The following is a 16,643-nucleotide window of genomic DNA, read 5'->3' as shown; positions in this document are numbered from 1 at the left end:
GCCTACTCATTTAAACCAAAATCTAATACTATGTGACGTTCAAACTTTGAGAACTTGAGAGAGAGAAGAAAATTCCATTATTGCCATTCAATACTCCATCTGATACTAAAGCTATGCATAGATGAAGGTATGAAAAGCCTCAAATATTTAATAAGTGATGCACTTCAGCTCATAGAGTATAGACTACAGACATTAAGATAGAATAGAAAAATATATGAATAAAAAGAGGAAAGAATTCATTGAAGAATATCAGACATTGGAAAGAGTTAATCTTTAAAAAATATATTATATGATGAACAAGAAGAGGCTCTTGTTAGTATGTGTTTACTGAGAATCAGGTCACAGAAAAAGAGAGACCGAAAAAGAAACGGGCAAACCTACAGATCTATTAAATGAGATCTCTGTTGAACTGGGGGCTTTGGAGGAAAACGACTGAATTCATTCCTAGCCTTGTCTCTTTGAAGAGTTCAGGTAGGAGACAGCAAGATCAGCGGCTCTTAATCCTGATGCAATGGCTTTCCCGACTGAAAGTCCATCTCTACTGTTTCCTGCACCATCAAATTGAGAATACTAGTAATTATAATAAATGAATTTAAAGAAGCAAGAACTCGATAAATGTGTTACGATCCATTTCCCCTTGTAAGCCCACTAGGGGACTTCTCGTCTTTAATTCTCGTCTTGGATTTTCCTTTAAACATGTAGCCCTCCTCATCGGAAGGCAGGATTTGAAGTTACATTCTAGTGTTTCCCCTTAGTAGCTACTCTCTCACTTGACGATGGTCACTCAGTTGGGTTTCATTCCCTCCGGCGACACCCACTCCGCCGTCGTCATCCCCCTCGGCAGAGTCCATCCCACCAGGGTCACCTCTTTCCCCCTTTCATCTCGATACGTTCCTGGTGGGGAACATATCAGAATATTGACAGATAAATAGTGTCAGCCAATGGCATTGTACAAATTTCTTATCGTGTCTCTTCCTCTATCAGATCCAGGCTAATGGGTTTTCCCATTAGCTTGTCTATGTAATACTGATCCCTGGTATTAAAACCAGGGTCTTTGTCGAAATGAAATGAGTTACTCCTTTTCACGTTTAGGGTTTCTTCTTGTTCCTTCTGATTCTAAAATCACAAATATTACGGATTCCTTGCTGTTCTATTTTTCCACAAATTACCGAGCTCTCTGTAGTTAAAAAGGTCGCTAAAAACTACTTGGTCCACTTTCTGAAGCTGTTAAGCTTATTGACATAAAAATGTAAGATTAAGCATATGCTTAATTGTAACCAAGTACCTGGTCATACCTCACTAATTACGAAACTGGGCGAGGAAAGAACTAACAAAGGAGAGATAGTGACTTGCCCGCATAGTAGAAGCCAGGGAAATTCTGCTCCATCCGGTCTATGGCTTCCAGAACTAAACCGTAGTCACGACCATACAGTGGGAAAGCCTTGCTCCAATAGACATGCCTGCATTAGGACCATACTCCAGTGAGTCATGTATAAACAAGGGCCCTCTCAAACAGGACTGGCAAACGATGAGGGATTTGTCATCATCATCCATTTTTGGTATGAGAAATGGTACAAGAAATGACAAAAAAATGACAAGAGGATGGCAAATTTGTCGTTGGATGTTTGGATGTATGATGGCAAAGATTAGTCACCATCATCTCTGTTTGGTACGATGGGCTATGAAACAAATGAAGAGACAATGACATGATGCTATGGTGATGACAATACGATGTCTAGTGGTCGTTTCATCATTCCTCCTACCAAATATGGAAGATGAGGATGAAAAATTTTCATCAGATGGTTAATCATTATCTATGATGAAACAACGGGAATGTCCAGATGATGAGTCACCATCAATTGTATTTGATACAGGACTGACGACAAAATGATGAGACAATGACGAGATGATGACAAGGAGATGAAAATAGGATGACAAAGTTATCATCATCATCCATTTTTTTGTAACAGACAAAGGTAAAAACTAATGACAAGACAATGATGAGTTGGCAATGACAAATGTGTCACTCAGATGTTTCATACAAATGACAAAGATGAGTCACTGCCAGCTGTTTTAGTAATAGACTAAGGATAATATGAAAGACAAGAAAATGACCTGGTATGACAAGACGATAAAAATGGATGATGAAATCGTCATTGTCATCGACATCCATTAATAGCATGGATAATGAAACAAATGATGAGATGATGACATGGAAATGATGATAGGAGGATGAATTTGTTGTCATCATTGTCCACTCATCATCATCCTAAACCGCCATACCCTGTCCTCAAAAATGGACTTTAGGTTTTATGAAGCCACTGATAAATGAGATTGTAATGAAATAAAATATTGTGGGTAATATGTCCGGGTGTTGATTGCCATCCTCACTTAATAAAACTTGGTTCTCCATCTACACCCAGTAGCTTGTGTAGGTCAGAGAGCACGATCTGTTTCAATTCTTCACTGCAAGGTCAGAGGATAAGTGTGACTTAGCCTGCACACGAAGTAAATTTAAAGGACATAGATTGTAGAGATCATATCAAATGATGCACAGTGTTGCTCCAGCCAGGTCTCTGTTCCGACTTCCTCCAATGAAGGTCGTGTATAGATGCTGATCAGCAGGGGCGCGATCAGGAAACATCGCAGATGAAAATAGTGTGCCTGCAGGAAGTGTCTCGAGTAACTTTTGTGTACTATGTGCGTTTATGCAACTTAATTAGGAGTACAAACATAGCAATACCGAGGGTTTTGAAACCACCATCTTGTTCTTTTGAAGGAACAAGGACTCCAAATCCCTCTAAGGGCCTTTTGACATTCTCTCTCTTAAAGGAAGTGATCAAGACTGACAAAGGTAGATAAGTCACCTAATTTGGAAACAAGACAATGATAATGGAACAGAAATCAGAATATGGAATGAAAATTATGATAATGTCATCTCAATATATTCTTTTGGACTGCCTGAATAATGGGAAATTAGAAATTTTGTGAGACAGGTGGAATACTTCATTCAATTATTTAGTCAAATGTTGTTAAACACTCTCAACAGTTCACAAATTCCAAAATGAAAACAAACTTTCTAATTAGGTACAATCACAACAAACAGAAGTACCTACCTTCACAAAAGAGAAGACAAAATTAAGATCAGGGGATAAGGGCAAAGTAATGAGCCTACCTTGGGGAGAAAATCAAGAGTGACTGGAACTCCTTTCTTTTCAAATTTCATTTCTTTTACATTGTCGATAGGAGCCTGAAAAGTTACGATATTATGAGCAGCACAAGTTAGTTGGGTAGGTGACTTCAAGCACATTAGTTTATTTTTCTTGTTTTCCAATAGAGGCCATAAATATCAAAAAATTGAATAAAAGAAATAACCTAAACATTGTGGGAATATTCCCACATCAAAATCGCAGATAATAGCACCAATAAAGTCCTGATTAGGACTCATCAAAGAAGTCCCGGTCAACTCCGCTCAGTCAACGGCTGAGCCTTAAGCAGAAAAAAATACCAATTCTTGAACAATGTTAGGGTTATAAATAGTTTTGATAAATGATCATTTGAGGTTTCTTAGCACAAGTTGCTATATCCAGCTGTCATGTGGGACGAACTAGTGATTCAGTTCTTTAGGCCTAGACCTTTCTAGCTTCTCACATTCTTCTTCTTCTAATCTCTTCGTTCCACCATTTATCTTCCTCTTCTTTTTCTTGATGCTCACTAGCTCTCTTTGAGGATAGTAACAGTCACACTATGTCACCATTAGTCTTGATTCTGAAGTTGTGTGCAACTGTTTCATTAGACTTGCAGCTTTTTCTTATATTGATGCAGGTTCCAACAATTAAAGGAAAGAATTGACCGAAGTTTGAAAAGCCAAAGCATACATGGTAATATCAACCAAATGGGATGTATCTTCATCCATTTCCAAACCCACCGTCATGATGATTGCATCAAAAGGATTTCCCGTCAAAGCATCCTTCTGACTGTCACTGTTGGACCCAATCGAGATTGACCAGGCATCCGATAATGAATTTCCATACTGGCCGTATGCAAGCGATAAGACCTTAGAGTTGAGCTTCAAATTTTCCTCCCCAACCTCTGAGCTTAGTGCATCAACAAGTGTCTGCATAACACCACAAAAGGGCTCAAAATATAGATATTGAAACCCAATAAGAAAGACATCATCTTTGTAAGTAAATTTTCAAAAAAAAATCATCTTTCTAAGTAACGCACATCAATATTATAAAGCTGAAGTTTCCCATTTATTCTCATTATTAAACATGTAAAAGTCACTCCCACAGTAATGATGAGAGTAACCATAATTCCGACTGACATTCAAATATCAGTAGCATATTTTTATACATTAATTGAGCACGTAAACTCTGAGACAAGACCCTGAAATTTGTACCAGTTTTACCCTGAATTTATTGTATTTTTTTCAACAGGATGACCTTTCAAATTTCAAAGCACCATCATGTACTGTAGGCCTCTAATTATTAGATGCTGAAATCATGAAGTTTCAGAAGAAAAACACCCAGTTTCCAGCTGTCATTCTGTTCAGAGTTTACATGAAAACTTAGGACTCCAGAAAAGTAAGATGCCAATACATTTCCTGAAAATTAGGCATCGATACATTGAGTTAGAATGACATTATGTGATGTCCTGGCAATAAAAAATTTCATAATTCGGTTTTTCCTCTCAACGATCTAGTTTCATTGCTTCAACTTACTTTCACTTGCCATAAGATTATATCATATAAAGTGGAATCACCCACATAAGTTCACATAAGATTCAGTAAGACTAAAGTAATTATCAAAAGCACTTTTAAGGACTGCCTGCTTCTATGCATTAGTCTTGCCGGTAAATTAATCCACTATTCAAAGGTGAACGTCAATCAACCTAGCAAGATGACTCGTTGACTTCGGCAGGTTAATAAGCGGTTTGATAAAATCTGTTCATTAACCCTGAAAATCAAAAAGCTCCACAAAAAATACCTGCATGCCACCATGAAATGAAAATGAACCACGGCTGTGCCTCTTCTTTACTGTCGTTTCTCCAGATTTGTCTTCTTTCTTTTTATTTAATAATTTGGACTGAATTGCTCCAATTATGACTGATCCAAATCTGTTGTACAAGAAAATTCAGATGTCAGGATATACTTTTATGCTTCTAAAAAAAATATAATGAATATCATACGAAATTACAGACAAAAAGAACACCGAAAGAAAATCGATGGCGATGCTCCCTGTTGAACTCCATAGGAAACAAATTGGTGTGCCAAGAAGAAAAAAGAGGATGGAGACTTGTGAAAAACGAGAAGAATATTACAAAAACATTAAAAACACATCTCAATTAAACGTATAAAGTCCCGTATCCTTGTATAGGGATGGAAATTCTAATCAAATGAAAATAACAAGAATACTCAAGATATAACACTCCCAGCGCTATGAACTTGTATGCCTAATGTACTGAAGACTTTAAAAATTCTGAGGGATTTAGATACTACATTAGGTTCTGAATATCATGCGACCAGAAACACCAGGTCATTAGGCTTCCTATATGCATTGCGGTTTATTCAGAGTCCAACTTCACATGAAAAGCTAAGATATGAGGTCCAACTGATCCTGTCTAAAAAGGGAGAGAATAAATCGAGGGGCCTTTTCAAGCACTGGGAATTCAACTCTAGAGTCAATGACGAAAATCAGATAGCCGTTCTGTAAAATATATAACGTATTCTGCCCCAAAATTTTATACCAAACCTATGAATGGATGTCCCAATGGAGAATTATAATTATTTTCGGGATGATTATTCCAACCAGAAATATCAAAAGAAAGAAAACCTGGAATTTATCTTAGTATTCCGACCAGATGTCAAAACCCTAAAGAAATCCTTTTTTCCCTTCCACTTGTTTGAATTCAACATGACGAATAAGCGATAAAGCTTGTTTGAATTCAATAAGCGATAAAGCTTGAAATTTGGTCATAAATGGCACTTTTTTCCCACAGCAGCAATCAGGTTGCCAGGAAAGATCACAAGAAGCTTACTTCTCTTGTATGTTCCATAGGTCAGGGAAAGCATATGGCATCTGCTCAGGGGAAAAAAATGACATAATTAAACTAGTTATCAAAATAATTACAAGCAGACTAAGAATATTTTTATATAAAAGTACAGGACTAATTAGTGCATCAAAACATTTTATGTAAGGACCCTTTCAATAAAATACAGCTCACCATGGAGTGTATTTTAATTGCTAGTTTTTAAATGTGCACACTAACAAAAAATTGAAAAATAGTGCAGCCTTCTGAATAATTTGAATGAGTACAAACTAATGTCAGTACTCACAGAAAGAGATTCCGGATCACCTCCACTTGTTCCAGCTACAAATGGGTCAACAAAGTAGTCTACAACCTTGCATGGGAAGATCAACAATAAGTACACCAAAGTTGAAAATACACTAATTTAACAGAATTACACAAAATCTGATGGTAAATGGGTTACCTCTTTTCCAAAATGCCGCTGAAAAAACTCCCCGACGCTGCAATAGATAGATGTAAAGAACTCTAAGATTATTATCCCAGTCCAATGTACGTATCCAAAAAATATGAGACACTAAGTGTTAATGTAACATCAAAAGCGTACACAAATCCAAAATAAGGCAGGGTTCTCTTCCTCTCAACCTCCATCTAGCCTGACCTACATCCAGACGTCAGGATTTTCCCCATTTTAAGTTGGTAATACAGATCCATTGTGAGGATCCAAAAATTTTGTACGCAGATAAGAACCTGGTGTTCTTATCTGGGTAGAAGGAGAAAAAGGGAGAATGGCAGTAAGATCATCATTGGGGTCACCGATCCTTCGGGGAAGAATGTCTGCTTATACAATAGATGGATAATATAACAACAATGAGACAAGAATGCTTACAGTGGAAAGAGCACCGCCAAGAGGGTAGAGAACACTTCTTATATAACTGCTTGGTTGCCCTCCTAAGGGGAAGGTGATATGAACATTGACATAGGCTCGTATCGGGGAGGGGGGATAGACGAGGAGGAGGGGTTTATGGTACAGAGAGGAGCAACAGGAATGATCCGAGGAGAGGTTAAACAGATGTGGCTAGGATCGACTGGGGACGAGCTGCCTGAAGACTCCCTGAGGAAGAGGTGATCATGCGGAATGGGATCACAAAGGAAGAAAGGGTATTTAGACGTAGCAATGAGAGAGAAGTGACTTACTTCATTCTTCTCGGCTGCCTTCCTAAAGGGAGGAGATCCATATTTAAAGGGAATGCAAAATAATCAAATGACTTAAATGCCCTTTTGGGCTAACATGATGAGACTACCCCTAGATAGGATGCGGATCGCATCAGAAGGCAACATCTATTTACAGTGTAAACAAATTCAAGGTGGAAAAACTCAAAGCCCTCTCCCTCTGGGTTGAAATGACGAAAATACTCTTAAATACGATGGTATCAAATCATATACACATGGACCTGGTTCCACATCTTTCTCAATCAATGTCATCCTTCCCACTTTCGGCCATTTTAACATATGATATTTGTGGGTTGGTAGCTCTGACGCTAGCAAAACAAATCTTTCCAGAATAAGATATGCAAATCACTATCCTGCTCTTGAACTCCTTAGTGGTCAAACCTTACTAGTTTGTAGAGGCTCTAGAAAGATAATAGGGCTTGATCTGCACCAGATACACACCATTACTTTCCAAAAAGCTAGATTTCTCCGACTGATTCCGAGCCTTTCCCTTGATGGCTAAAACTTATATAGTGTTGTAAGCACACGGCACAACTTGAATATTTCGTATCAATTCCTTGCCTAGAACTTCAGAAATTGTTGTTCAATGGATGAACTGAAGAACACTCGACATCAAATTTTTGGTTGAAGATAAGGAATAATTTTCAATGAGTCCCTGGGCTTCCTGTTTCTACATACGGGATAGGGAACCCCTTAATGTCACCGAGTTTGGGTCTATACTCGTCCGTCTAACTTCCCGGGGGGCAGGAGACCCCTGCGGTCCTGCTATATCTCTCTCACAACAAAGAAGATAAACATGAACGTTAGCCACAACAGCCAACTTCTTGAATACACATGACTGATGGCAAAGAAAAATAAGATCAAAGCCATTGGCGTGAGGACTGAAATGAAGGTTAGATTCACTTGTCAAAGTCATTTGTCATCTCTGTGGGCTGTAATGTGGCCTCTTCATACTGATTCTTTTGTGATGAAAAGATGTTAGCATCTCCTCTCTCTCTCTCTCTCCATTATTTATCCCTATTTTACATTTTTACAACTCACAAAAGCTGCACGCGTCAATTACTCACAAAATGTAGATAAGTGGGTATTTTTTTGCTCCCTGTGGATTCAACCCATACTCACTCTGTACTTGTAAGGAAAAACGCTGTATAAATCAGAAGCCTTAAACGACGAATTCATCCTCAATTTCTGGTTTATCAACTGGCGCTGTCACCTATGACCTCATTTCTCTCAACATTACATTGACCCTAAATTTGAATTCCCATGGTGTTGACAGAGATTGGTCAATTTTAAGGCATTTCTCAAGCATTTAATGACAACACATACTTTGAAAGATGCCCATCCAGTTAAGCCTTTACGTTATAAAATGCTTCTGCATTTTTATGGCATCAACACTCACGGGGTTAGATTATGGCCACTGTAGCTTTACTTTCTACAACCTTTGAGTCCTAATTTTCTTCCAAATTGAGGTTAAATAAAAGGAAAGATTAATTTGATAAATGCCACGAAACGAAATAAAACTAACGAACATTAGTGAAATAATGAGCATCCCATTCCCATACTTCAAAAGGACCTTCCCAAATCTAATTTATAACTATTCTTCTGAAGAGAAAATTTAGTTTATCATTTATCATCTGGAACTCAAAATAGTACAAGAATATGCGAAAATCATAAATAGCAGAAACCCAAAGCCAAAAGTTAAAATGAATGGAGACAAGTTACTGGTGTTTACCTTTCTGTCAGATTTTTGTCAGACACCTTACTGGGATTTTTTCTTCTGTAGAACATTAATGGCTCCAATAATAGACGACACTGCTCAAAATAGGTAAGGAAAGGCAAGGTGTCAGGATGGAAGACTCCAGCCCCATAAAGGATTATGAGATAATAATTGATCATCAAGAAGGACTTTCCTTATGCTGTCAACAAACTAATAATAATGCACAATGAACTCAGTGTGCATTATCCCCTTGTGATTTTCCTTATTTTGGTATCAAGTAGCAAACTTATTGTAAGTCTGATAGAAAAAATCTAAAGAAGGGTGTATTCTCCAGAGTTCAACTTAAATGAAAAATGAACTCATTGTTTGCTCGAAGGACAACAATCCATAATAACTATTTAATAATGCAACGACACCTGCCTTTGCCTTGGTTGACAGAAGGTTATTTGTGATCAGTGAAACTGGATCCGAAGGAATCTGAGAAATAACAAAAAAATTTATTAAGAGAAATAAGAGAGAATAAAGGATAATAAAGAAAAAATTGCAAAAGAAGAGGTCATTAAAAAGGAAATTAAGGAATGATATACCATCACAGGGGCTCCGTTTTTTACAATGTATCGCTTGTTCTGAGAAAGTGGCTGCAACGAAAAGCAGTTTCCAATTTCTTCATTAAAAAAATATATGAAATAAATACATATAAAATAAATGGGTCACATTTGAGATCATTCTATTCCAAATCGAGTCCAAATGATGCATGCTTAGAGAAAGCTCATCGAGAAACTTCTCAAGGGAAAGAAAAGCCTCATTCACTAAGAAAATGCTAACCATCTTAAGAATTCTTGCAATCGATATCAGATATAGGTGGTCCTGATTTGACATATTTATGAGGGTATGGGCAAAGTAAAAGAGTAGAATGTGAATTTTAGACCCACGATATGATGTCTCAGCGTTCCCCTCAAGTTGTCAAATGGATGTTGTTCATTCTCAAGTTGGTTAGACACGTAACGGAGCTGGACTATGAGGTGCCTGCATGTTGATCCTCAGAAGAAATAAAGGGGACACAAATAATCCTTATTCTGGCTAATCGTTGATGAATGTAGTTCAATCTCCACATTTAGCCTGATCATTTTTTTTGGAATTAAAGAGTGAAGATCACCGGAAATCGGTGATCAGCCCAGAAATAATGATACACATGAACGTGTAGTACATGACCAGCATGGTCCTCTCCAATCAACACTCCCTCCCAAACCAATATGTAATGAGGCTCTCCACATCATGTAGCACATTTAGCCTGATCATGTACTACTGGATTAGCAGAAATCTCAACTGTAGACTTGTTGTCACCAAAATATTTGATCAGACAAGAGTAAACAATATTTATACCACTGATAAAAAACGATGAATGCCAATAAGAGAGAGGACAGTTAGGGAGGAAGAAGACACTGGAATGATTGTCCATGGAGGAGAGGATATGCTTTGATGGACTTCAGTGAGGGGAGGAGATTCCCTGGCAGAAGGACATCGTTCAGGTAAGAATCTCCTGCGGGGTGGACATTGTACGGAGGAGGCAGAGAGGAACCACATTTGATTAAACTTCATTTCTTACCTCCTAAGGGCACGGCTACCCTTATTATAAGGAAATACTAACAAAGTGTAAAATGACTAAAATGCTCCTGTTGGAATGAAAATGACAATATTCTCCAAGATACGAGGGAGATTATATCAATCCTAGGGCCACGGTTCTAGAATCTGATTCTTCTCTTGGTGCAGCCACAAACCACTGCTTTTTGTTGGACCACGCGATCAAATTGCCACTCAAAAGGAGCAGGAACCAGAGACAGATCCATAACCCTCCAAGGAGTCAACATAATCAGCATCTGTATAAACAGCCAAATCTGCATAATCATTCATCTGGAAGAGAATACCCAGGCCGGAAATGCCTTTTAGAAATTGAATAAAGCATCTGCCACCTTTTTATGAGTTTTGAAATGCCTTTTAGATATTGAATAAAGCATCTGCCACCTTTTCATGAGTTTGCTGAGGTCTTACACAAATTGGCTGAGAAGGAACAGTGCGCATGAAAAATCTGATTGTCCATGAGTGAGACAGACCAGTTTGGCAATGAAGGGCTGATTATGACCTTGATCAAATGAGGAACCATCATCTGGATTACTAAATTTGGAATCTGGGTCAATTGGAGTCAACAAAGGCTTACTCACCAGCATACCTCTTTGGAACTAGATCACTAAGGAAGCAGAATCTTAAACAGAGAGATAGGGAGATAGTGGAAAAATAGTACGCCAAATGATAACAGGACCAGACCAGAGCCTGTGGGCCTTCGGGGGGATCTCCTGCCCGGTAAATACAACTTATAGTACTTCCCTTCAGCGGGGAGGAGGCTATATGTATTTAAAAGGGGAACTTTCCAGAACTGAAATGTCCAAAATACCCTCAGCGGGGGTTGGAGATCATGACATTATTCCCCGGACAGGACCAGCTTGTCCTCAAGCTGGTCCGTAGTTCAGTCCTCCTGAGCAGGCATTTCTTGCCGTCCATCTCTGTAACTTGACTAAAATGGAAGAAAACAGCAATGCAGGCATCCTAAACAGAGGGAAGATGTTTCTCAGACTCTATTGGACCTGCACAAAATTAGAGAGGTCCCTTAAAAGGAAAGGGAAGCCCCTTTTGGCTCGAGAGGATCTCCTGGGTTCCATGGTCTGGTGGGATAAGGGCTGGGATGGCAGGAATCATGGCTGGCCTGCCTGGTCCCTGGCCTGGATCTGCATCTGGCCTAGAATAAGGCTCTGACAGACCCCCAGTTCAGATTTTGGGTTCTGGGCCAGGGACAGTTGGGCCGAGCAGTGGCTGGATGGTCTGGGCCATCTTGGTGGGCTCGACTGTCTATTCTGGCCAGGTCCGATCAAACGATCTGAACCAGTAACATGAGATTGGAAAGCTTGGAGTTCGCAATATCCATCCCCTCCTGTGTTAAGATAGAAAACTTCCAACCCTTGAATAGACTACTTTGATGCCAATAAAAAAATCCAATTGTCCCATTAGTTTGATCTCAAAATAAGAAGCCTATGCTAACATAAAGAGAAATATCGATCATGCCATCTCCAGGTATAATAATGTAAAACATAAAAGAAAATTGAAATGGCATTAGTTGTATACCATAAAAAATAGATTATGATCCCCATTACTTTAAAAGAATCAAGGCTTTTCACAGTATGCATAAGACGACCAGGGCATGTCCATGGTGAATTGTTTGACGTATTTCCTTAGTTGATTGAGAAGAGGCTCATTTACGAGATCAGTAGCTAGGGAGAATTTAATGTAAATCTCCCCCCTGAAGTTCTCCAATATTTTGAATGTGCTTTTAACATGGGATGGAGGGCATTCACTGCCAATGAGATTGAAATTCTAACTGTAGCCATTTTCACCACTGGGCCAAATGTTTCAGGACAATTAACCTCTAGGTGTTTCCTGCATCATTCTACAGCATAAGAACATAAACCCATTATTTGAAATCAGATTCTTGAGTGGACAATAATAATTGGTCTACCTCCATGAAATCTCTCATTCAAAAGAATATCCAGGAGAGCTTTGTTGCCTTGAACAGTAATTATTGAAGTTAATTTTGTTTTGAAAACAAATTTTTTTTGAATGTTAATTATTTAAGTTAATACAATGTTACACTTGTTGCTTTGAATGTGCTTGATTCACCTTTGTGGACTGGGTTGATGGCCTATAAAGCCAAGCTATGATGAATCATGTTCTCTCCAACTTGTTACAAGGATCTTTTCGGCTAGGTCCTCAGACTTAGAGGGCTTTAGCGGCTTCTATCCCAGAGAATTATTTCCACATTGTAACTCCATTGAAAGAGATAGCTGATAATGAAATGATTATTCTATTGAATCTTCGTCAATTCCAAAAACTAACAGGTATGAAAGACTCAGTGCATCCGTTCCCTTGCCCATCAGAAGCTACCAGTCAACGACTCCGCAAATTTGTGAGCTGGCGTCACTACTGGAAATGTAGTAAGTACATGGATGCACCTATAGGTTATCACAATTGAAGTGATGAAGACCCTGTCCCTCTAAAGAGTACTGTAGACATGGGGGACACAATCCATTGCACAGCTATATAAATGATAAATCTGAAGAACACACTTCAAGGAATCTTATATCATCTTCTACGCACAGAATGGTGTTGCAAGGAATTTTGCCAGTGGTTTTACATCTTATTATTCATGCAAGGATCAGGATTGGGATTCTAGTATGTCACAAAGAGCTTAGTGAATAGAAAGAATACTTCCCTCACGTTCATATGAAAATTTTTATGACTTTCTGAGAAGTGCAGGAAAATAGGTAATAGCGTGCGCATATGTTTTGATCCATTATCCTAACAGAGAAGAATGAGGAGGGTTTGAAAGAAATGGAAATTCAAGATCTTAAGATTCAACAATCAAAAATTGAGCTACTGGTGACATTAAGGGCCATTTGGCTGCACAGGAATGAGGTGATATTCAAGGGCAGAACGGCTTCTAAGTTAGGGATGATCCATGATCTGGAGGGGCTTAAGGTGGACTGGCTCCCTAGGGCAGGGTATGGAGGGGTGACAATTTGATATTGTTTAGGCAAATCATGATGAACCTGGCTGATTTTACTGGGTGGTCACCGTTTCATTGGGTGACTGTCCCCTTCACTTTCCCAAAAAAAAGACAAAAGTGGAGCAACGAAAAAACAGAATCCAGAAGTAGTTGGACGATACAATAACAGCATCTTCCATTAGGCAAAAGTCCTGGGCCTTTTTACTCACTTGTGAACCCACTCTTGCCTCAAGAAGCAAATTGGTTATATTTTCCCCTCCCCATAGATCTAGGTCTCGTTTTTTTACTATAGGACTCTAATACCCTTTTAAGTCCCACGTTAAGGAACTTTATCAATTCAATCAAGATAAATATAAAATTATTCCCAGTAAAAAAAATTCCTTTGCTGCTTCTAACTAAAATAGATAAAATCATGGTGTTTCATGTCCTTGGAAGAATGTCTCATTTTATCTATTTTCACCCAATTTTTATAGTACCTCGCCGTACCATTCGTCACACTCAAGCCATCATGACAGTTAGCAAAGAATAAAATGAAGCTCAGAGAGCTTACAAATTGCTGCTTCCCCCGTAGGCCCACATCATCGAATAATATCCCAACTTCTTCCTCGCTTTCTGTCTGAAAAAGCCCTAAAATTTTTAGTGATGAAAAACTTCACAAACTTTTGATATCTATTTTCAAGAGAAAAACCGAAATTTTACAAGAAGAACAAAGTCTGATATACGCATACCATCGTATTTGCCCCTTCATCCCATATGAAGCCCTCCTGACAACCGCTTCTAAGTTTTCCTCCAGCCCTTGAATCAGCTTCAAAGACAACGACCTGAACACCGTTTGATTTTAGTCTGTATGCAGCAGCAAGGCCACTGTCGATCATCACAATAAAATCGTCAGAAAATGAGGAAAACGGAACTGGGATTAGGGAAAAAAATAGAAACATTACTCAAACTGTTCTCTCGTATCAAAATCCAGGTCATCAGTACATGAAAATGGACATTTGGGAGTCTGACATATTAAATTGAATCGTAACATTATGAGAGATAAATTCATGAGACTTTGTCTTTATTTCCAGCGTCTTCGCACGAGAAGAAAATTGGATCAAAATCAATTGTACATGAGCTAATTACAATGCCCAAAAAAAAACAATCGACGTCTCTAGTTCTTTTCCAGCTCTCCGTAGTCCATAAGACGGAAACTAACTACTTCTTTCCCGCACAAATGACACCTAAAAATCAACAAAGATGACAGCCTTCCGGTTCTTCTACTCCAATGAAGCGACAAAAGAAATCGAATTCGAATTCACAGACCAAAATTCAGACCATAATTCAGGTAGAAACGTACCTCACTCCACCCCCGATCACTGCAACCGACCGAGCAGACTCTACATTATTAAGAAACATGAAGGAATCATACATTGGCAAGTCATTTACAGTAAAAGTTAACGAAAAATGATGCACAAAACCATAACTAGGAAACTAAGGAAAAAATCTATTCAAGGAGATTAGATGCGGTGAGAATTATCCACGGAATTAGTATGGAACAAAGGATTACTCACCCGCGCTGGCGCCTACTCCTTCCATAGTCGTAATTCAGAGCAAAAATCTACGCTGGAATTTCGACGAGGATAAACGATCCAGCTCGGTTCAAACAGTACAATTTAAACAAAGCTCGACTTTGGATGCGGCTTCGCGGACGGGACGCGTCATCCGACCCCGGCTTCGTGTCGGGCGTGTCACGCACGGCCCCGATTGACGCGTCCCCCGGCACTCCCCTTGTGAACGGATGATAGATCATCGTCCGTTTCGTCCTAATCCGTCATCCATACTCGTGGATAGTTAACTGGTAAGAAACATTTCAGTCATTACTGGGTCATCCGTCCAATCTCTCTCTCTCTCTCACCTCTCTCTCTCCTCTCTCTCTCTCTCCTCTCTCTCTCTCTGTCTCCCTCCCTCTCTCTCTCTCTCTGTCTCCCTCTCCCTGTCTCTCTGTCTCCCTCCCTCTCTCTCTTTCTCTCTCTGTCTCCCTCTCCCTGTCTCTCTGTCTCCCTCCCTCTCTCTCTCCCTCTCTCTCTCTCTCCCTCTCCCTGTCTCTGTGTGTCTCCCTCTCTCTCTCTCTCCCTCTCCCTGTCTCTGTGTGTCTCCCTCTCTCTCTCTCTCCCTCTCCCTGTCTCTGTGTGTCTCCCTTTCTCTCTCTCTCTCTCTCTCTCTCTCTCTCTCTATATATATATATATATCTCTGTCTCCCTCTCTCTGTCACTCTGTGTCTCCCTCTCTCTCTCTTTGTCTGTGTCTCCCCCTCTCTCTCAATCTCTATGTGTCTCCCTCTCTCTCTTTGTCTGTCTCCCTCTCCCTGTCTCTATGTGTCTCCCTCTCCCTCTCTGTGTCTCTGTCTCCCTCCCTCTCCCTCTCCCTGTCTCTCTGTGTCTCCCTCTCTCTCTCTTTGTCTGTGTCTCCCCCTCTCTCTCACTCTCTATGTGTCTCCCTCTCTCTCTTTGTCTGTCTCCCTCTCCCTGTCTCTATGTGTCTCCCTCTCCCTCTCTGTGTCTCTATCTCCCTCCCTCTCCCTCTCCCTGTCTCTCTGTGTCTCCCTCTCCCTGTCTCTCTCTCTCTCTCTCTCTCTCTCTCTCTCTGTCTCCCTCTTTCTCTCTCTCTCTGTCTCCCTCTTTCTCTCTCTCTCTCTCTCTCTCTCTCTCTCTCTCTCTGTCTCCCTCTCCCTGTCTCTTTGTGACGTAGGACAGCTAGGGAAAAGGGCGACTGAGGAGATGGATAGGATAATGACGGAAGGAGGGTACTGACGGGATTGGTAAGATGGATAAAGCAGACCACAGAAATCCACGCGATCGAATTCAGAATTTAAAACCGACAAAATACTGGTGGTGCAGTCCCATTCCTCGTTGAGGGCGGGAGTACTGTCTTCAACCACTGCGACGATGCCGAAGCACCAAATCCAATACACGAATTCACGTCATGAGGAAATCTCACGATTGAGAGAATTTTAGGGAAATCCAAATCAAATCAAATCAAATCTGTCGGCGGTGGAGGATTCTCGCGGAATAC

At 39.8% G+C, this 16,643-nt stretch overlaps 1 protein-coding gene across 1 annotated transcript; it reads right to left on the bottom strand.

Moving 5' to 3' along the window:
* Positions 1 to 266: 266 nt before the first annotated feature.
* HEMG2 (Flavin containing amine oxidoreductase family) lies at positions 267 to 15,263 on the bottom strand. Its single transcript, XM_078576803.1, has 18 exons — positions 15,143 to 15,263; positions 14,929 to 14,968; positions 14,318 to 14,453; positions 14,140 to 14,205; positions 9,565 to 9,615; positions 9,398 to 9,454; positions 8,993 to 9,072; positions 6,494 to 6,530; positions 6,338 to 6,403; positions 6,040 to 6,080; positions 4,989 to 5,118; positions 3,929 to 4,117; positions 3,176 to 3,250; positions 2,744 to 2,867; positions 2,556 to 2,664; positions 2,392 to 2,466; positions 1,354 to 1,460; positions 267 to 548 (listed from the first exon to the last, which is right to left on the bottom strand). The coding sequence occupies exons 1-18, from the start codon at positions 15,165 to 15,167 to the stop codon at positions 445 to 447; spliced, it is 1,512 nt and encodes a 503-aa protein (XP_078432929.1). The 5' UTR covers positions 15,168 to 15,263; the 3' UTR covers positions 267 to 444.
* Positions 15,264 to 16,643: the final 1,380 nt, after the last annotated feature.

This window comes from Wolffia australiana, chromosome 6 (genome assembly GCF_029677425.1).
Source record: "Wolffia australiana isolate 7733 chromosome 6, ASM2967742v1".
NCBI classification, from domain to species: domain Eukaryota; kingdom Viridiplantae; phylum Streptophyta; class Magnoliopsida; order Alismatales; family Araceae; genus Wolffia; species Wolffia australiana.
The sequence above is the reverse complement of the archived record's forward strand: the minus strand, read 5'-3'. Positions and strand labels throughout refer to the sequence as shown.

What these genes read in the sequence shown, in the direction of transcription:
- HEMG2 (XM_078576803.1), bottom strand. Translation starts at nt 15,167, where the DNA reads ATGGAAGGAGTAGGCGCCAGCGCGG. An exon ending in TACGGGGGAAGCAGCAATTT is followed by an intron (nt 9,616 to 14,139) that starts GTAAGCTCTCTG and finishes TTTTCGTTGCAG; the next exon opens with CCACTTTCTCAGAACAAGCG. An exon ending in TTGATGCAATCATCATGACG is followed by an intron (nt 3,251 to 3,928) that starts GTGGGTTTGGAA and finishes GTAACTTTTCAG; the next exon opens with GCTCCTATCGACAATGTAAA.